The 18,732-nt window shown below is 43.6% G+C and overlaps 1 protein-coding gene across 1 annotated transcript in view; it reads left to right on the top strand.

The window, feature by feature from the left end:
* TSPAN15 (tetraspanin 15) overlaps positions 1-18,732 on the top strand; it is a 60,688-nt gene that overhangs the window by 8,889 nt on the left and 33,067 nt on the right. The window contains exon 2 of the mRNA XM_040323312.1: positions 15,882-16,067. Within this exon, the coding sequence (XP_040179246.1) occupies positions 15,882-16,067 (186 nt within the window). The remainder of the gene's footprint in view (positions 1-15,881; positions 16,068-18,732) is intronic.

Here is an 18,732-nt window from a genome sequence, read left to right on the forward strand (position 1 = left end):
TCGTCATATACCACTTCCTCCCAGTCTGGATAGTGGATATAGATATCAGATATTCCAACTGCTCACAAGCACACAACGAGATGATACTTTTTTGTCTGCGGAACACAGACACTCTATTAGAACCACAATACAAGTCTTATATACAGTAAAAGAGGAGGTTCTTACATCCTGCTCAAACTCTAGCAATACAGAGAAAAATAAACTAACATGAGCTAATTAACTAATCCCTTAAAGCAGCCGTTGTGACTCCCTAACTACAATACACATTATCATACATATCAACACAGAACTCCTTCATACAATTGCAGGGTCAATTAGCACAAGCAACATTAGGTGAGAGATCCTTAGAAGTTATCCTAGACTCATTTACATTATAACAGACAGACGGGTGGCTGGAGTTGATGACATTAGCATCTAACAGTATGTGTCCCAACAGTATGAATCGGTCACTCTTTCTAATATGACATATACAGGGTTCCCAGAGTCTGTGTCTTGGAGGGACATGGACCTGAATCCAAAGTAACACCAACTCAAGGATCCCCAGGCTTACAGCTCACAAAGAGCACCTTTCCCCCAAATGCCAGGGCCCATGATCGCAAAGCAAGAGGCTAGCATTCAGTCCTCTCCAAAAGTATCTGTCCCAGGTGAGTCTGTCACAGTCCCTTTTTAGGGGTTCTCTCGACTCAATTTTATTTGTGTCCATTTAGGCTGGCTGCACATGACCACTCGTGATTATAATTAAGAGTGGGGTCACTTAGGGGAAGTGTTTGCATCAGTGGCAGCAACATATCAGGAGGAAAAGGGTAACCTTTTCCCCATAGCGGGCACCACCTAAGACGGAGGTGGAAAGTACCTCATTATGGGACAATGACTTGTACCTGACCAGCGTAGAGTAGTTTTAAGGCATATTAACTCTCCATTTCTCTGGGGGGGAAAAAATTCCATCTCCAAGCAAATGTCTTACTATCGCCAACTATTTGGACTTGTAATTAAAGGAACACTAAAGGCAAAACTTTTTTTTTTTTAAATAACAAACATGTTATACCTGCCTCCACTGTGCCGTTTTGCACAGTGTCCCCTAACCCTGTCTTCTGGGGTCCCTCGGCGGCTGTCTCGGCTCCTCCTCGCAAAAGCTTTCCACCTTCATGCGAGCAAGCTCGCATGGTGGAAAGCTTTTGCGGGCGCGCTCCCGTGATACAGTGGCGGGCATAGCCGCCGACTGTATCACTCGGCCCCGCATCATCGGATGTGATTGACAGCAGCGCCAGCCAATGGCATAGGATGCATTAAGGTGAAAAAACATTTACCTTTACAACCCCTTTAATCTTTTCTGTTAGTAAAATGCAAAAGATAAGATGATCTGATTAGACATTCTGTAATTGTACTTTGAGATGCAGAGTAATTCAGTATTAAGGGTGTGTGCACCATTGCGCAGTCTATTATTAGCATCTGTCCTATGAACTTCTGTGAGAAAGTTGGTGGATGGGGATTCCACTCCTGGGGTGGTCAATAGGAAGAGTCAGGGACTGTAATTTGGACACCATGGGGGACCCTTCATCCCTGTAAGGGCCATTGGTCCATTAAAATGTGAAACATGTTTGAAGTTGTGTGTCTCCATATGGTACTTGTAAAGTCTCCTCAAGTAGTTTTTAGTGATGTTTGGATACCTGGTTGGCCCATACATATTCTTAGTGTATGAGGGAGCCGTGTGATACACCCTATGGCCTGTGCAGGGTTGTTCTGAGAGAAGGCAATCTCCAGAACTAGTAAATGGCTATTATACGTGAAGAAGTGAGTTAGTGATTGTAAACCCTTACATATATCCAGTGAAGGGACTGGCCTCGGGTGATGCACAGAGATGAAACAAATCCTCCTACATACGTTGTACCTGTTTATTAATAGCCATCTTTCCCCATACGTCCATTCAAAGTGCAGAATTTACACAGGATATCTCAGCTCTGAAAAGCTGGGGGCGGAGAACTTAAAGGGGTTGTAAAGGTACAATTTATTTTTTTCCCCTAAATGGCTTCCTTTACCTTAGCGCAGTCCTCCTTCACTTACCTCATCCTTCAATTTTGCTTTTAAATGTCCTTATTTCTTCTGAAAAATCCTCCCTTCCTGTTCTTCTGTCTGTAACTCCACACAGTAATGCAAGGCTTTCTTCCTGGTGTGGAGTGTCATGCTTGCCCCCTCCCTTGGACTATAGGAGAGTCAGGACGCTCTCTATGTTGCAGATAGAGAAAGGAGCTATGTGTTAGTGGGCGCCCTGACTCTCCTGTAGACACAAGGGGGACTAGGCCTTGCCCTGTTATTAAAAGGACCTGCTATAGGAGACTGCAGCAAGGATTTTTTTTAGACCCCCCCCCCCCCCCCCACATACAGTGAGGGGACAGAAGTATTTGATCCCCTGCTGATTTTGTATGTTTGCTCACTGACAAAGAAATCATCAGTCTATAATTTTAATGGTAGGTTTATTTTAACAGCGAGAGACAGAATAGCAAAACAAAATTTTCCAGAAAAACACATTTCCAAAAAGTTGCATTTTAATGAGTGAAATAGGTATTTGATCCCCCTATCCCTGGCTCCAAGGTGTCTTCTCTACAGGTAATGAGCTGAGATTAGGAGCATTCTTAGCCCCAGTTCACATCAGCGTGATTTGACAGGTCAAATCGCATTTCAAATTGGAGCCTATTGCCGACAATAGGAGCATTCCAATCGGGGGGTGGGGCTGACTTTGCGGTGCTGCACACTTCCAAAAATAGCTCCGCACTACTTTTTGGCGAAGTCTGGGGTGATTTCAATAGACCTCTGTGCATAAACCCGCACAGATGTCTTTCAAGTAGCCCTCGAAGTCAGACTAAAATGCGGCTTTCAAATCATGAGAGTTCAGATGAACTCTTCAGCATGAACAATGGCTTAAAGGGAGTGCTCAAATCTCAGCTTGTTACCTGTATAGAAGACACCTGTCCACAGAAGCAATCAATCAGATTCCAATCTCTCCACCATGTCCAAGACCAAAGAGCTGTCCAAGGATGTCAGGGACAAGACTGTAGACCTACACAAGGCTGGAATGGGCTACAAGACCATCGCCAAGCAGCTTGGTGAGAGGGTGACAACAGTTGGTGCGATTATTCACAAATGGAAGAAACACACAATAAAGATCAATCTCTATGTCAGGGGTTCAATACAAGATATCACCTAATCACCTTATTTCAATGATCATGAGAACAGTGAGGAATTAGCCCAGAACTACACGGGAGAATCTTGTTAATGATCTCAAGGCAGCTGGGACCATAGTCACCAAGAAAACGATTGGTAACGCACTACTATGTGAAAAACTAAAATCCTGCAGCGCCCGCAAGGTCCCCCAGAAAGCACATGTACAGGCCCATCTGAAGTTTGCTAATGAACATCTGAATGATTCAGAGGAGAACTGGGTGAAAGTGTTGTGGTCAGATGAGACCAAAATCAAGCGCTTTGGCATCAACTCAACTCAACGTGTTTGAAGGAGGGGGAGGAATGCTGCCTATGACCCCAAGAACACCATCCCCACCTTCAAGCATGGAGGTGGAAACCTTATGCTTTGGGGGGGCCTTTCTGCTAAGGGGATGGGACAACTTCACACCGCATCAGAGACGATGGACGGGGCCATGTACCATCAAATCTTGAATGAGATCAGCCAGGTAGCCAGGGCATTGAAAATGAGTCCTGGATGGGTCTGCCAGCATGGCAATGACCCAAAACACATGGTCAAGGCAACAAAGGAGTGGCTCAAGAAGAAGCGCGTTGAGGTCCTGGAGTGGCCTAGCCAGTCTCCAGACCTTTATCCCATAGAAAATATGTGGAAGGGGCTGATGATTAGTTATTAAGCGTCAGTCTGGAAACCTTAATGGCTTGGAGAGGATCTGCAAAGAGAAGTGGGACAAAATCCCTCCTGAGATGTGTGCAAACCTGGTGGCCAACTACAAGGAACGTCTGACCTCTGAGTGCCAATAAGGGTTTTGCCACCAAGTACTAAGTAAGAAGGGGTCAAATACTTATTATTTTTTGGATATTTTTTGTTGTTCTGTCTCTCACTGTTAAAATAAACCTACCGTTAAAATGATAGACTGATAATTTCTTTGTCAGTGGGCAAACGTACAATATCAGCAGGGGATCAAATACCTTTTTCCCTCGCTGTACATACTAGGGCCAGTTCAGACTGGAAGCCTAGACCTACCAGCATGTCTTTGCAAAGAAACTGGAGTATACAAAGGAAACCCACCCAAACATGTCCAGAATGTTATTCTTTTTATACCTTTTATTGTAGGGTATTTCTGAATTGTGGTTAATGCACATTCCTAGAGATATTATGGCTGCTCACGATGACTACACACGGCTATAGGATTTGTAGGTATTGGTTACATAAATGCAAGACCTGCACTGGAAAAGTTGATAAAACCAGACAGACCAGTTTATGAGGTCCTCTAACCTGTTTGCATTTGAAAACAAACCATACCTTTTTTACAACACGTATTAAGTAAGCTTGGTTACTTTAAAATATTTAACAGCCCTATAATACAAGGCCGCTTCTTCTGAAACCCCTATTTCTATTACCTACTACTATTTTTTCTGTCTGTCTTTTTAATTTTCTTGCTGTGCTGTAGACCATTTCTGTGTGACCCCGTTTATCAGTGTGGGCAAGGTGTGCCCTGTTATCAAAGGACGTTTGACACACACAACACACCTAGGAGAAAATACAACAGAAAGATTACCTTGTGAGAAAGGTACACATATGGTATTCAAAGCTGATCTCCAGGCAGGTATAAAAGGCTTGATTTAATTCAGGTCCTTTTTTCTTTTGGTGGTATTTGATCACCTCTGCATTTTTTATTTATTTATGCTGTAAACAAACCAAAAACACAGACAATTTAAAAAAAAAAAAAAAAAACATAAAACAATATTTACTTTCTGCTATAAAACACATCCAATATGTATTCTGCTACATATTTTTGGTAAAAAAAAAAAAATCCCAATAAGCGTATACAGATTGTAGATTCTATGGGCCTGATTCACATAGGTGAGCGGCGGCGTAACGTATCGTAGATACGTTACACCGCCGCAAGTTTTCATCGCAAGTGCCTGATTCACCAAGCACTTGCAATGAAAACCTATGCCGGCGGCCTCCGGCGCAAGGCGGGCCAATTCAAATGGGCGTGTGCCATTTAAATTAGGCGCGCTCCCGCACTTGACCTACCGCGCATGCTCCGTTTCCTAACTCCCGCCGTGCTTTGCGCGAAGTGACGCAATTTTTTTCGAACGGCGACGCGCGTAGCGTAATTCCGTATTCCCGGACGGCTTACGCAAACGACGTTCATTTTAAAATTTCGACGCGGGAACGACGGCCATACTTTAGACAGCAATACGTTTGCTGACTAAAATTAGGGCACAAAAAAAACGACTAACTTTGCGACGGAAACTAGACTAGCGGCGACATAGCGAACGCGAAAAACCGGCGTGGATCGCCGTAACTCCTAATTTGCATACCAGACGCTGGTTTACGACGCAAACTCCCCCCAATGGCGGCCAAGGTATTGCATCTTAAGATCCGACAGTGTAAAACAATTACACCTGTCGGATCTTATGGCTATCTATGCGTAACTGATTCTATGAATCGGTCGCATAGATAGAACAACAGATACGACGGCGTATCAGAAGATACGCCGTCGTATCTGCTCTGTGAATCTGGCCCTATATTTTTTCCTCAAACCAAACTGTGGTATATTTTCATTTTTACTAGCAATTACAGCTACTTTTCGCCGGACTGCTATATTGCGGCAGACAAATCGGACACTAACTGACACTTTTGACTCTTTTTGTCACTATACTAATTACACTAGCTAGGGAGGGGGTTAACAGGGGTGATTAAAGGGTTAACTGTGTGCCTAACCGGTGATTTTCTTACTGTGGAGGAGGGGCTTGTACTAGGGGAAAGCATAGATATGTTTCCATGCCTTCTGCACTGACAGAACAGTGATCTGCCTTGTTTACATAGGCAGACTGCTGTTTTCCCTCTGTACCAAAGGATTGGTGGGTGCTGGTGGACATTGAGTCAGCCATACCTGCCATTCAGCTCCCGCTGTGTATAATCGCAGTTAAAGCGGGCCGCTGGAGGTGCGCAATGCGTACTCCATACCTGGAAGTATTGGATCACTTACTAGGCTGGTGTGTGTCTGAGGTCAGCTGGGTTAGTCCCCAAAGCAGTGTTTGGCGGCTGGGGTCATACCTTGGCTAACTGGTGCCACAGACCATGAAGTTTTAGTTATACGGTACCATCAAGGACCTGCAACCATTGTTATATGGATTGATATGTTTAGTTATTTATAAGCCTATGTTTAATAAAGGCTGATTTAGCCATTTACCTCCAATGACCAATGGTGTGGTTTCTCCTAGATTATAGGGAGGTGTAGTTCTGGGTAAGAGGTTAGTATGGAGGTGAGCTCCTCTGATCTACCTTGGTCAAGGAGCAGTGAGAGTGGGACAGCCTTAGAATGTCTATAAGTAGATGGGAGCTTTGGTGAGATCTAGAATTTCTAAAGGGTAACTTCACTTTTGGGGGGGTTGTCAAATGAAGAAAAATAAAATATAGCATATAAAATTGCAACACAACTCATATATTGTAATGTTATTAAAAATTACCTTTTTCTTCTCAATCTGTAGCACTGCATTTTTTTGTAAAATGCCAAATGGCTACCTGGAGGTATTCTGTACGCAAGGCCCCTTGAAAACTTAATTTCTCCTTGTATGATTGGCTTACTGATTTATTTATTTTTATTTTTTTCCCCAGAAGTCTTCACTAAGATACTAATTTGATTTTAAGCATCCCCTGCAATAAAAATTTTACTTCCCAAAAGGAAATCGTGTCTAAAGGGATGCAAACCTTGCCACTTTCCTCAGAGCCCTGCAGGTGCAGCAGCTGATTGATAATTACAAACCACTCCCATACAGATTCACAGACAAACCGCTATTTCTTCAGAATAACAAAAGGTAGGAATCTCCAACAAAGTTTGAGAAAATATATATATTCCCCGTCGGCGCTGGGTGATCTCTGTACATTACAAGGATTAATCCTGGGGAATATATATATATATATATAATCGTATTTATCGCGGTATAACGCGCTCCCGCGTATACCGCGCACCCCTAAAGTGGCCCCCAATCCTGTGGGGGAAAAAAAAGTTTTTTTGTACTTACAGTTTTGGTGTCCTCTTCGGCGGGTCGGGTGTCCTCTTCGGCGGGTCGGGTGTCCTCTTCGGCGGGTCGGGTGTCCTCTTCGGCGGGTCCGGCGTCCTCCCCGCTCGTTTCCCGCCACGAGTTTGAATACTGCGCCGGCATATACCGAGCGCAGTACACTCGTGAATCTTTGGGCAGGCTCGGCAACTGTTGCGCTGATGTCCTGTACGCTCAGGACGTCAGTGCGAGAGGCGCCGAGACTGCCCGAAGATTCACGAGTGTACTGCGCTCGGTATATGCCGGCGCAGTATTCAAACTCGTGGCGGGAAAGCGGGTATCGGCGTATATCACGCACCCACGATTTTGCCCTGATTTTCAGGGCAAAATAGTGCACGGTATACGCCGATAAATACGATGTATATATATATATATATAATTAAAAAATTCAACAAAAGTGGAGTTACTTTTTAAGTATGCTGGTTGGCTGGCTAATAAGCTGATCCCATGGTAAGTGCACAGGCACCAACTCACTCCTAATAGGACTGCAAATAAAGACTTCTGACTTCACTCCTATTTTCCTGATTTGCAAACCTGTTTTCAAGTCAGTGATTCAAAAGGTGTTGAAATCAAATGCAGCTAGTAAGTCACTCCTGTCAGTACAAGTTTCTTAAAGTGTAAAGCAAGGTGCTTGAAATATTCACCACCGCTGCCATCTTGATAAAAAAAAAAAAAAAAAAAAAATCAATCTTGGTTTGGAGATCCCACTGAATTTTCATCTTGTTGTACCAGATGGATTGCACAGCACTAGACATGCAGCAGTTGAGCCCATACGGGTTCACACTGGTGCGATTTCCAGCGGTTCACAGAGAGCAGTGCGAACTGCCTGCAATGTGGGAACCCGCACAGGAATCCCTGTGGTTCCCGCATCGCACCAGTGTGAACCCAGCCTAAAGTTAATGACCTCCACAAATTGGTTTGCAGAGCAAACTGTGGAATCGGATTGCATGGGTCTGAACACCTATGCGATCTGATTTCAGTGAGGAAAAAAGAGTGCAAAATCTAGTACAACTCTGCACAGAAACCAATCGGCTTCCAGGTTTTATTGTCAAAGCTTAAAGCGGAAGTAAATTTCAATTTTTAACATTTACCTGTAGGTAATAAGGCTTACCTATAGGTAGTGTAAATATCTCCAATGCAGCCAATGAAATCACTGGGGCTCTGAAGGAACGGCCACCTCTGCTGTTTCTTCAGAGTCCTGTGCCATGACCGGTAGCTCCCGCACTGGAGTGATGTCATTGCGGCACAGAGCCAGAGTCCACGAACCCAGAAGCAAGACGAGTGAAGATGGAAGCTGTCTCCAGCGATGACATTGCATCGCTGGAAGGCTTTGTTTTGAGGCAAGTTTCACATAATGTGCTAGTATGCGATGCATGCTAGCACATTATGCCTTTGCCTTGCAGGTAAGAAATTACTTTAATTGATCAAGCTGGAGTTAGAAGCTGATTTGGCTACAATGCACAGCAGCACCAGATTTTGCATTTGGGTCTGGTTCACACCAAGGGCCCTTTCACATGAGCAGAGCGTTCAGATCCGCCTTTTCTGGCGGACATGAACAGGCGCTCCATACATCTCTATGGAGCAACAGAAGTTAGCGGTAAAATGTCCACTGACATCCGATCCAATCCTATCTGACCCGGCTAAATCCAGACGGATGGAAACCCTAAAAAAAAATTAAAATTCGACGCGGGAACAACGGCCATACTTTAACATGGAGGAGTAATTTTACCCCATGTAAATGGCACTCTTAACTTTGCGACGCGAAAAACCGACGTAAGAGAATGCGACAAACGCGCGTACCTTCGTGGATCGCCGTAATCAGCTAATTTGCATACCCGACGCTGGAAAACGACGCGAACTCCACCCAGCGGCCGCCGGAGAATAACACCTAAGATCCAAAGGCGTACGAAGCCGTACGCCTGTCGGATCTTAGCCAAAAGCCGTCATATCTTTGTTTGTGAATGACAAAGATACGACGCGGCAAATTTGAAAGTACGCCGGAGTATCAGCAGATACTCCGGCGTACTTTTTCCTTGAATCTGGCCCTTAGACTTTGTGTGGAAATGCAGGAAGTTTGACCACTTAAAGTTATCCCTTTTGATCTAAGAAGGAAGCTTTGGTTACAGACTGCCTGGATTTTTTCTTTACACACAGAAAGTTATCCCTTTGATCTAATGTTGGCCATACACAATTTCGAAAATCTTATCTAAAAATGTTCGTTCTTATTTCACACCATTAGTGGGCTGCAGCAACAGCCGATTTTCGTGCGGCCATCATATTTTAATAATCCAACATGTTGAATTTTTTTTTGAAAATACGAACGTTTTTCTAATCGATGATGGGAGAATCGTGCGAGAAATGTAATCGAAAAAGAAATGCGCATGTGCAAGAAAAGAAGGTTCCCGGAAAGAAAAGAAGGTTCCCAGACACAAAAAATTCATTTCTGTAGGAACATGAGGTGAAATTGAAGGTTTGGTCGGTCGAGTATCAAAATCAATGGTGGCACCATCGGATCACAAAACGCACAAATTTTCAAAAGAAAGTTATTTCGAAATTCGACCCATGTATGGCCAGCATTACAGAAGGAAGCTTTGGTTAAATTGTTTCCTATCAAAAAAACTTGGCAGACTGCCCAATATTTTCTTTTGAGTGAGCAGATAAGTCTCTCCACTTGTTCTATGAAAGAATCGGCAAACTCTGCAATAGAGATCGTCAGGGGGGTTGAATCGAGATCACGATTTTTTAACGATTGATTGTGCAGCTCTAGTGGTAATCGGTTATAATTTTACTTCTGGCCATCAAGGCATACATCTATTTATTATATAATATACTTTATATAATTGGGTTGAACAGAAAAAAAAAATAATCAAAAGCTCCTCCTATGCTATTGTGTTCTGACAATCCAAGGTAGAGTGAATATTTCTATGTGAAATAAAAGTCGCTTTAACTGAACTTGGTGTTTGGCGAATTCTCCATATTGGTTGGTGGTTTGTGAGTGAAGATGGATTCGTGACCTGCGCCTGCTTTCGAGGTTGAAAATAGAGATCTTGGTGTGAGCTTTTAGAGCAATATTGTTTTTATGATTTATGTCTTTGACATGATTATAATGAGTGTGTGTACAAAGTAGCTGCGTCCATTTCTTGTGTTTGGGGTTTCACATTTCTAGTGTATGAGTCAATACATACATTAATGTCATGTGTTGCAAGGCATATGCTGCTCAGACAACATCTTGTGGTATGTGTTTAGGCATGACACCGCAATCCCAATCCCCCCTCTGGTTTGTATACAGCTTTCTACTGTTAACAGATGAAAGAAGAGTATAATTGTGGTGTTGGGGGGGTCATGTCAAGCTTAGGCTTGTAAATGTCTCTACAACATTCTTTCACAGCATTGCTAAAGTATGCAAGCATCTTGTTCATAGATGTTTCCTTTTTATTTACTTTTAAAAATACAAATCTCACAGTTTTTTTATTTTATAAATGGATAAAAAAATAAAAAAAATTGGGTTATTCCAGGAAAGCTAGGTCCCTTATGTGGAGAGTGCAGAATGTTCTGATTTCTTTATATTTATCTCTCCTTTTATATTTATCTTTGTAGTACCAATCCGGGGATCTCCATCATCAAAGTAGAATTGCCAACGCACTTCCACCCTTTGTACTCTGCTGCCAACTCCGATGATAGGAAAATCCCCACAGCAATTAAAGTTGACCTAGAATCACATATATTATTTTTTTCAAGCGGTTGTAACCCTAAAAAATAAATGAAAACCCTGTTCCTTTTAACCACTTGACTACTAGACATTTTTCACCCCCTTCCTGCCCAGGTCAATTTTCAGCTTTCAGCACTGTCACACTTTGACAATTGCGCAGTCAACGCTGTACCAAAACATTTATTTTATTTTTTATAGACAGAGACTTCTTTTGGTGGTATTTAATCACCGCTGTTTAAAAAAAAAAAAAAAAAAAGACGAAAATGTTGAGGGGGGAAAAAATGTTTATCTTGGCTTCTGTTAAAATGTTCTAATCTAAATAAATTGTCTCCTTCACTGATGGGCTGCAGTGATGAGGCAGCACTGTGGCGGCTGCGCGAATAGGAGGCATTGATAGGCACTGATGAGCAGGCACAAATAGGCAGCACTTGTGAGCACTGTTGGGGGCTGCACTGATAATCAGGACACTGTTGGGGCTGCACTGATAATCAGGACACTATTGATCAGTGCCCTGATTATGAGTGTAGATGTCCCCAGTGTGGATTTGCCTGTTATCCTCTTCTCTCCTCACACGCTGTCAGCGTGACATAGGGACTGCCGATAACCATCAAATACTATTTACACTGTGATCAGCTGTGATTGGACACAGCTAGTCACATGGTAAAGAGCCTCTGTGATTGGCTCTTTACCCCATTTACAGATCTCTGCCGATGCGCGACAATGGGGGTTCATGGAAAGCGTGGTTACAGGAGAATGTCCATGGACACCCTCCTGGCAAGGTGAGCCTGCGCTGTAGCCATCTTTCAGCAATAGCACAGATGGGATGATGTTAAAGCATGAATAACAGCATAGTGCTGTTGCAGTTTAATTTGTCTTTTTTTTTTTTTTATGTTCCTAAATACCTGGTTGATCCTGTCTGTTTCTATGTCCCCCTTTAGTGTACTGACCGTAATCAAGGCTGATACCATCCCACAGTCTCCCTCTCCCCTTTCTGCCTGTCGGCTCAATCTGTTTGTGCTGCTATTTTGCTACAATACATAACCCCATTGCTTGTACCCTCTCTGTTTTATAAAGACGTGTGTTTGTTTGTGTTTGTGTTTTTATTATCCTAAATACCTCCCTTCACAGCAGCTTTCTGCGGTCACGTGACCTCCCCCTGTTGGCCGGCAAACGACAGAGGGGAATCTCCGCCCCTCCTGCTGCTCTCCTTAGATTGGGGAAGGAGAGCAGAGGGGGATCACGTGACCATAGAGCAGCGGTGTGAGACAAGATATTTTAGGAATAGAATTGAAAAAAAAAAAAAAAACAGTACTTTAGATCTTCATAATAGAGAGGGGATACAAGTAATGGGGGGGGGGGGTGCATGTGACTTAATCACTTTAATTGCAGCTGGCCATAAATAATCAGAATGTGGCCAGTTTAACAGAAACCAGCAGACCTTCGATTGGTCTATGACTGTTCACAGAGATCACAATACTCTGCTATAAATCTTATCTGCTTTCCTCCCAACGAGGAAAGGAACCGCCTTTGTTATTATCCAGGAACACCATCTACTTCATAGACTGTGAAATGCTGGCTCAGAGATGACACAATCATGGCAATCCTGGTGCTTGTGCAAAGGGTAGAAGATTGAGGAAATGCTTCCTCTTACCTGCCGCAGGCTGGTGTCCTCCTCCTAGGCCTAGACAATGTCACTAGACTACAGCCCCAGGATTGCTTTTTATTAATGACAGGAGCATCTTTAACCACTTAAGACCCGGGCCATTATGCAGGTAAAGGACCTGGGCCCCCTTTTGTGATTCCGCACTGCGTCGCTTTAACTGACAATTGCGCGGTCGTGCGACGTGACTCCCAAACAAAATTTGGTGTCCTTTTTTTCCCACAAATGGAGCTTTCTTTTGGTGGTATTTGATCACCTCTGCAGTTTTTATGTGACAATGACAATTTTGAAAAAAATTCAATATTTTTTTACTTTTTTGCTATAATAAATATCCCCAAAAAATAGATAAACACTTTTTTTTTTTTTTTTCTCCTCATTTTAGGCCGATACGTATTCTTCTACTTATTTTTGGTAAAAAAATCTGCAATAAGCATTTGGTTTGCGCAAAAGTTATAGCGTTTACAAAATAGGGGATAGTTTTATGGCATTTTTATTAATAATTTTTTTTTTTTTTACTAGTAATGGCGGCGATCAGCTTGGGTGTTTTTTTTTTTTATTCGTGACTGCGACATTATGGCGGACACTTTTGACACATTTTTGGGACCATTGTCATTTTCACAGCGAAAAGTGCTATAAAAATGCACTGATTACTGTGAAAATGCCAATGGCAGTGAAGGGGTTAACCACTAGGGGGCACTAAGGGGTTAAGTGTGCCCTAAGGGAGTGATTCTTACTGTAGGGGGGCGTGGCTGTAGGTGTGACGTCACTGATCGTCGTTCCCTATGACAGACGATCAGTGACACTGCCACAGAGAAGAACGAGGAAGGTGTGTTTACACTCGCCTCTCCCCGTTCTTCAGCTCCTGTGACCTGATCGCGGGACACTGGCGGCAATCGGGTCACGGAGCTTCGGACCGGGTCGCGAGCACGCCGGCGACCCACGGCTGGACACTTAAGGGGCAACGTACCTGTACGTGCCTGTGCCATTCTGCCAACGTATATCGGCGTTAGGCGGTCCTTAGGTGGTTAAAGCTAAACTCCAGGTATGATCTTTATTATCCAGCTTTTCCCAAAGTATGTATGCATATCTTAATCCTGAGGGGCTGCTTGGGATGCTATAAATCACTGTATTAGTCGGCAAAACTACAGTGATCTTCCAGATCCTGCTCTGATCAATTTCCCGTCTGCACACTGACCACAGGGGGTCGCTCGCTCAGCACTGCTGACATTTTATAGAATGCTGTGTGGTTTTTTTCCAATGAATACGAGCCGTCCTTTGAGGTGATGGTGACATCACCACCCCCTCTCTCTGTCTTGTCCAATAAGAGAAAGGGCTATGCGTGATAAGGGATATGCACAATTACACTGGACCAATGTACGTAAGCAATAGAGATGAGCTTTAAAAAAAGAGACTGGTGCTGTAGATTGTGGCATATCAGGAATTTGCTGGCACTTGAAAAGTTACTAAAAGCTCAACCTTTATTTCAGAAATAATAAAAGCAGCAAAGTGGAGAGATCCATGGCCACAATTTTCTGATCTCTGGATCTCCAACATTCCAAAAGTTCTTCTTTGGTTGGTGTCTGCCCCAGAGGTGGCTCTTTAATTAGGCGGTCGCCTAAGGCCTAGCACTCACAGGGGCCTCGCGGGCGCCTAACTTGCCCAATGCATTACCCCAGTTTTGAGGGACAGGGGACCTTAAAGCTGCTGTGCTCAGGCAGCGTTAAGAACCCTGACCGCCAGCGTCCCTAACAACCAGTGAATATCGGTGACACCACCCTTGTAACGTCAATGACCCAGCATGCCCTCAATAAATGATGTCACAAGGAGGCGGGTTCAAGAGGTGACATCACCGGGTGGCCCCCGCCCCTTAGTTATTAAAGAGCAGGATTTGGGGGGCATCCAGATTCTGATAAGCCCCCTGCCCACAGACCACCACAACCACCAGCCAGGGTTGTGGGGAAGAGGCTCTTGTCCTTGAATTATTTTTCCCATCATAGGCGAAAGTGGGGCCCTATGTCAAGTTTTGCCTAAGGCCTCTCAAAGCCTAGAGCCGCCTCTGTCAATGACATAGACCACAATGATAACCTGACCAAGACTGCAACTCAATTACTCTTCTCTCTATTGCTGGTCACATGGCCAAAAGGTTAGATCTTTGATCACGTTAGTTCTGATGAAGGGTATAAACGAATCCTCCCCTTTTAATCATGATCAAGATCTTGTGATTAAATATCTAAGCTTTTGGTTGAGTGACAGCACTGGAGAAGCTACCAAGATAGTGTCCATTCATCTGCCAGGAGCGAGTAAATGAAATGCTGTGTAAGCTCCTGATAGCTCTAGTTCTGGCTTACACAGTGCTAAAGACTCTTCTTTCCCCTGTGTGATACCACTGAACCAATCGCCAAGCACCAGTGCTGTCACACGCAGTAGCCCATTCTCCCCCCCCCCCCCACATATCTGGATATACCAGTATTTTTTTTATCCTAGGGACTGAACAGCGCATGGGGGTAGTAATGGAATGTTGGGATGTGTGTTGCCGGAGAGGGTGCCATTAAAGGGGTTGTAAAGGAATTTTTTTTTCCCTAAATAGCTTCCTTTACCTTAGTGCAGTCCTCCTTCACTTACCTCATCCTTCCATTTTGCTTTTAAATGTCCTTATTTCTTCTGAGAAATCCTCACTTCCTGTTCTTCTGTCTGTAACTCCACACAGTAATGTGAGGCTTTCTTCCTGGTGTGGAGAAAGCCTCTTGAGGGGGCGAGCAGGAGGGTCAGGACACTCTCTACTTTGCAGATGGAGAAAGGAGCTGTGTTAGTGGGCCTCCTGAAACTCCTGCTTGCCCCCCTCCCCCCCTCAAAAGGCTTTCTCCACACCAGGGAGAAAGCCTCGCATTACGGTGTTGAGTTACAGACAGAAGAACAGGAAGTGAGGATTTCTCAGAAGAAATATGGACATTTAAAAGCAAAATGGAAGGATGAGTTAAGTGAAGGAGGACTACACTAAGGTAAAGGAAGCTATTTAGGGAAAAAACATTTTTTTCCTTTACAACCCCTTTAAATTAATCTTGGTGCTCGGCTCTAAGGAGCCATTGCGTTGCTAAAACTTCCATCAGAAATAATGGCTGAAATTTGGTTTCTATGAGTAACAAATCCAATATATGTAAAAAAAAAAAATTAGCAAGCACCACCTACAGTATATGAATGCACAAATGCCTTTCCAAGCTGACTCTGTGTCTGTTTTTTCCTCAGCTGATCGGTGCGTTGGTCCTGGCTATCGGGATATATGCTGAAGTGGAGAGGCAGAAGTACAAAACGCTCCATGGTGCTTTCCTGGCTCCAGCTATCATTCTTATCCTCCTTGGATTGGTCATGTTTGTGGTGTCCTTCATTGGTGTCCTGGCCTCTCTGAGGGACAACCTGTGCCTTCTTCAGGTGGTGAGTATCTCTCTTTTATGTACTGACTCAGTCCTGACTCCCAAACTGTTACACTCTGCTTCTATTAATGGCAGCTTCTAATTTGGTGTATTAAAGAGGAACTGACTCTGGAAGCTGTGCCCAAAATCAGTCAAGCAGATAGCAAAGGACTAGTTAGCAGTATTACCTGTGGTCTCCCTGCAGCTGATCGCTTCCCCAATAATGATTTACCATGCCCTGTTCTGCACTGTGCCTCTATTTGGGGGTAGCCATCTTGGTAGAGGCAGAACTATGCTTCCTCATGTCAGAGCCTCCAGCAAGTAGAACCGTGAGCAGCACAGTAGTGACCTTGCCAGATCTTAATTCAAATCTCCTGAGAGTAGAAATCAGTGGGAGCAGTGCCTTAGATCTCACTCTGCAGATATGCCGTTTTGAGGCTATAGGCACAAAAGTATCTACCCTCCTATTACTGGTAGTGCACAGTTATTTTACAGGAAATACTCATGGCAAAAAGTTTCATTTTTCAGGGTACTACTTGGGCACAATTAAAGGGGTTGTAAAGGCTTGTTTTTAAATGTTCTAAATAGGTTCCTTTTAAGCTAGTGCATTGTTGGTTCACTTACTTTTTCCTTCGATTTCCCTCCTAATTGTTTTTTTTTTTCTTTGTCTGTCTGAATTTCTCACTTCCTGTTTCTCCTCAGTAAGCTTGCCCCCATCATCCAAACCATTCTGGCTGGGGGTTAGTCAGCATGCTTGCCCCCTACCTTGGGACTACATCCCTGCGGATGTAGTCCCAAGACAAAGAAAAAAATTTAGAAGGGAAATTGAAGGAAAAGGTAAGTGAACTAGCAATGCACTAGCTTAAAGTAGACTAGACTATTTAGAAAATAAAAAACAAACCTTTACAACCCCTTTAACATTTTTAGATGTTCCCTATAACATAGGAAAACCCTTTTTTTTATTTTTATTTTATTTTATTTCAGTATTTTACATTAAAATAAAAACTCCACTTTTGAATTAAAAGCATACAGAATATATAATTGCTACATAAGCCATTTTGTAATAATATTTTTGCTTTAAAAAATTACCTTTTAGCGAACCGCACTACCGTTTTATGGGAGACCCCATACTTCCCCTCTACTTCTCTTTTTCATTCTACAGGCATACCCCACTTTTAAGTACACAATGGGACTGGGGGAAAGGAATGTAAAACGAAAATTTACTTAAAGCGAAGCAATACATTTTTTCACTTCTAGGCTGTAGTGTGGGTGCCAGGGGCTGTAGTGTGGGTGCCAGGGGCTGTAGTGTGGGCGCCAGGGGAACACTCGCATGTAAATAAGCTCATCGAATGCAGGGGGGGCGCTCCAATCCATCCCCCGGACATCGCGCTGTGCACAGAGGACAGTTCTGTGGAGAAGCTGGATGCCATTCTGTGGCTGACAGGGAAGCCGGAAAAACCACTGAGTGGATGTGATGTCACTGGAGGTGGGGACATGGCCAGGATACAGGAAGAGCACACTGGAACAGGGCAGGCTACGTGCTCAGAGCTTCAGTTCCGTCTAGTGCAGGTGCATGGAGCGGGAATATTTGTACTTGTGAGGCACTTTACGTACATTCGCGGGTATGTCCGTACTCGCGAGTGTACGTAAAGTGGGGTATGCCTGTAGTTGACACATTAGGAGTGGGCGTTGGGTAGTTATCCCTACCATTCACAAACCCTTGAGGAACCCTGACCCACCTCACACCCACTCCTAGGCCTTTCATCCTTCTGTTTTAACCATAAGGCCCCTCTACATGGGGATATCTGTTCACATACCAATCGAAAGCATGTTGGCGACGTTGAACTCTTACCAATTCACCCCAATTTATGTTCTTTAAGACTCTCTTATCAGACCAATTTTTTTACTTGAATGAAGGTAGTGTCATAAAGTGTAACATACTCGCACACTCCCTATGCCACACCTCCAGCTACGATCAAGGATGAAATGTTATTGGACAGATGTCTACAGTTTGATCCCATCTGGGGTGACCGGTTGGACTGGAGGCACACTTAACATTGATCAAGGACCAATGGTGGCCCTGAGCTACATTCCTCTTTGCGAACACATTGTGTTGGTTATGTATTTATTGTACTTTAGGTGTTCAACCTTCGACATCTAAACTTCTGTATGCTAATGCTTGAAGAAACTGTATCCCATGGAACTGCTTATAAACTGTTTGTCTTTCTGATGTATCCCTTAATAAAAACATTTCAACAGAAATTTTTTTAAATTATTACCTTTCCATTTAATCTGAGCACTGTTTCTTTTCTGAAACTGGCAAGTGTTGCTTTCTTCTTCAAATATGGACCTAGGCGTTCTTTGTGTCATTGATGCCCCCAGAAATCAAATTTCCCATTTGTGCGATTGGCTCCTTGGTTTTCTCATAAGTCTGCATTAAAATACGCTTCCGATTTTAGACTCTCCCTGCAATAGAAGTTTAATTTTGTATGAGATACTCCCTTGGGCTTCAGCTTGTATAAGAGCAGCGTAAACTACAAGCTTCATGAAGACGTCAGCAAGCGTTTGCAAAGTTTTTGGCAAGCTTCAAGCAGATTTCTTAAATCTTTAACACTTTCACAGCCACCAATGTACATCATACTTCGGCAGCAAAATGTTCTTTAACAGGGGTTCCTGCACAGTGTTGC

This window comes from Rana temporaria, chromosome 9 (assembly GCF_905171775.1).
Source record: "Rana temporaria chromosome 9, aRanTem1.1, whole genome shotgun sequence".
Lineage (NCBI taxonomy): Eukaryota > Metazoa > Chordata > Amphibia > Anura > Ranidae > Rana > Rana temporaria.